The 3,168-nt window shown below is 44.9% G+C and overlaps 1 protein-coding gene across 1 annotated transcript; it reads left to right on the forward strand.

Annotated features, from left to right (window-relative positions):
* Window positions 1-205: 205 nt before the first annotated feature.
* lrrn1 (leucine rich repeat neuronal 1) lies at window positions 206-2,359 on the forward strand (the record flags this gene model as incomplete). The annotated part of the gene is made up of 1 exon (XM_080846436.1): window positions 206-2,359. One exon carries the CDS (start codon window positions 206-208, stop codon window positions 2,357-2,359), a length of 2,154 nt encoding a protein of 717 aa, XP_080702562.1.
* Window positions 2,360-3,168: the final 809 nt, after the last annotated feature.

The following is a 3,168-nucleotide window of genomic DNA, read 5'->3' on the forward strand; positions in this document are numbered from 1 at the left end:
TATATCTGTTATGAGGACATTTGAAATATACCTCTAACATCGTGCTCTTTGCAAGGCCTGCAACACTTGTACTGGAATAATATCACAACATAACAACGGCCCTTGTGGATGAAGATTTGACCCATAAATACAACAGGTCTGGCCCAGCTCTTGGACACCCGTCAACCTCCCATTTGAGCTGATTGAAAAAAAAAAAAAAAACAGAATGGCTAGAGAGACTTTCAACCTTTGTGGACTGGGCTGGGTTTGCTGCGTGTTACTGCTTTCTCAGTTCGGACCGTCCTCTGTTCAGGGCAGTGAGTGTCCTCAGCTGTGCGTGTGCGAGATACGCCCTTGGTTCACCCCTCAGTCCACCTACCGAGAAGCCATCACCGTCGACTGCAATGACCTTCGTCTGACTCGGATTCCTGCTAATCTGTCCAGTGACACACAGGTGCTCCTGCTGCAGAGCAACTACATATCCAGAACCAGCGAGGAACTGGAGCAACTCTACAATCTGACCGAACTGGACCTTTCCCAGAACAACTTCAGCAACATCCGGGACGTGGGCCTCACCAACATGTCCCAGCTCACCACGCTTCACCTGGAGGAGAACCAGATTGTGGAGATGCCCGATTTCTGCCTACAGGATCTGACCAATCTGCAAGAGCTGTACATCAACCACAACCAGATTACCACCATCTCACCCAATGCTTTCTCGGGATTGCACAACCTGCTTAGGCTCCATCTCAACTCCAATAAACTCAAGGCCATTGACAATCGCTGGTTTGAGTCGACACCCAACCTTGAAATCCTGATGATTGGAGAGAATCCAGTGGTTGGCATCCAAAATATGAATTTTAAGCCCCTTGTTAATTTACGGAGCTTGGTGCTTGCAGGGATGGATTTGACAGACGTTCCTGGAAATGCCTTTATTGGACTGGTAAACTTGGAAAGTCTTTCATTTTATGACAACAAACTGGTCAGGGTACCACAAAATGCTCTTCAGAAACTCCCAAATTTAAAGTTTTTGGATTTAAATAAAAATCCCATCCACAAAATCCAAGAAGGGGATTTCAAGAACATGTTAAGGCTGAAAGAGCTTGGTATTAACAACATGGCTGAGCTGGCTGCCATCGATCGCTACGCATTGGATAATCTCCCAGAGCTGACCAAACTCGAGGCCACCAACAATCCCAAATTCTCTTACGTGAACCGTCAAGCATTCCGTGACGTTGCTTCGCTGGAAAGCCTCATGCTGAACAACAACGCTCTTAACTCCCTCTATCAGGCGACTGTGGAGTCCCTTCCTAACCTGCGAGAGATCAGCATCCACAGCAACCCCCTGCGCTGTGACTGCGTCATTCAGTGGATGACATCCAACAAGACCAGCATCCGCTTCATGGAGCCACTCTCCATGTTTTGCGCCATGCCTCCGGAGTTCCGAGGTCAGCATGTCAGGGAGGTTTTGATTCATGACTCCCCGGAGCAGTGCCTGCCCATGATATCCCACGACGCCTTCCCTAATCACCTCAACTTGGACATCGGCATGACTGTGGACCTTGACTGTCGGGCCATGGCTGAACCCGAGCCAGAGGTCTACTGGGTCACACCGCTGGGCAGCAAAGTTATGATGGACACTGTGTCCGATAAGTACCACCTAAATAACCAGGGGACCTTGCGCATTTCCAACATCCAAGTTGGGGACTCTGGCCGGTACACTTGTGTGGCCCAGAACGTGGAAGGGGCAGACACAAAAGTGACTGCTCTCCGTGTCAACGGCACCCTCATGGACAGCACACAGCTCATGAAGATCTATGTCAAACACACAGAGTCCCATTCTATCCTGGTGTCCTGGAAGGTCAATTCAAACGTCATGACATCGAACCTCAAGTGGTCATCTGCCACCATGAAAATCGACAACCCCCACATCACCTACACTGCCAAGGTCCCCGTGGACGTGCACGAGTACAACCTCACTCATCTGCAGCCGGCCACAGAGTACGAAGTTTGTCTGTCTGTCTCCAACATCCACCAGCAGACACAGAAGTCCTGCGTTAATGTCACAACGAAGCATGCTACGTTTGCAGTGGAGATCTCAGATCAGGGCACCAACACAGCTCTTGCGGCAGTCATGGGCACCATGTTTGCCATCATCAGCTTGGCCTCCATTGCTGTGTATATCAGCAAGAGATGGAAGAGGAAGAACTACAACCACTCCCTGAAAAAATACATGCAGAAGACATCATCTATCCCCCTGAACGAGCTATATCCTCCTCTAATCAACTTGTGGGATGCCGACTATGAGAAAGACAAGGATGGATCTTCAGAGAACAAGGCTACCCAGGTTGACACAACAAGAAGTTATTACATGTGGTGAAAGCAGGGGAAAAAAAAGTTTTTGAGCACAGACACATTTTAGGCTATTTTGTGCAAAAAAACAGATGTGGATTTGCTTCTTAGTGCTTTGCTTTTTGCAGGCAAAAAAGACTGAACAGACTTTTTACGTACAGCGTATTGCCTTTTTTTCTTTCTCCAATCCTTTTGACTCTTAATATGGCAGCTTTGGTTCGCTTCCATGTTAGTTGCTGTGCTCTCTTGGTTGTTTCTCTCAGTTTGTATAGCACAGCATAGTTAATGTAAAGGAATGACTTTGGATCGTTTAGTGCAGTAGCAGTAAATTTGATCCAATAGGCATTTTGTCTTTGGAGATATTGATAAAGAATGCAATGTTTCTTTCTCTCTTTTGTAAAACAGTTAAACTGTTGTGCACTGAACTATATAAACAATTTGTCTATGGACTCCAATGTAAGCTGACAAAGTGAATTTAGACTTGATACACCGTCTATTGAATAATGTTAGCAATTGTTCTGTAATGTTGTATCAACTATAATTTGAACTATTTTGGGCTTAATCAAAACCAGTGTTTTTTTATTTAGGAGTTATATTTGAGGGTTAAATTACTGTAAACAAGCAATAGAAACATGAATGTTTAGGTTAAGTGCTGTAGATGACAATGCTTTTTTAATTACTCAGATAATTCTTTTTTTTTTGTTAGAAACTGTCAATTACCACTTAGTTTTGTTGTGATTTACACAAGCAAAATATGTTGTATATTAAGGCACAAACTGAAATAAAACAAGTTTGTTCTCATATTTTTTATACAATGACTTCCCAGTCACAAGTATT

The sequence above is a fragment of the Sprattus sprattus genome (genome assembly GCF_963457725.1).
Source record: "Sprattus sprattus genome assembly, chromosome: 10".
Taxonomy (NCBI): domain Eukaryota; kingdom Metazoa; phylum Chordata; class Actinopteri; order Clupeiformes; family Clupeidae; genus Sprattus; species Sprattus sprattus.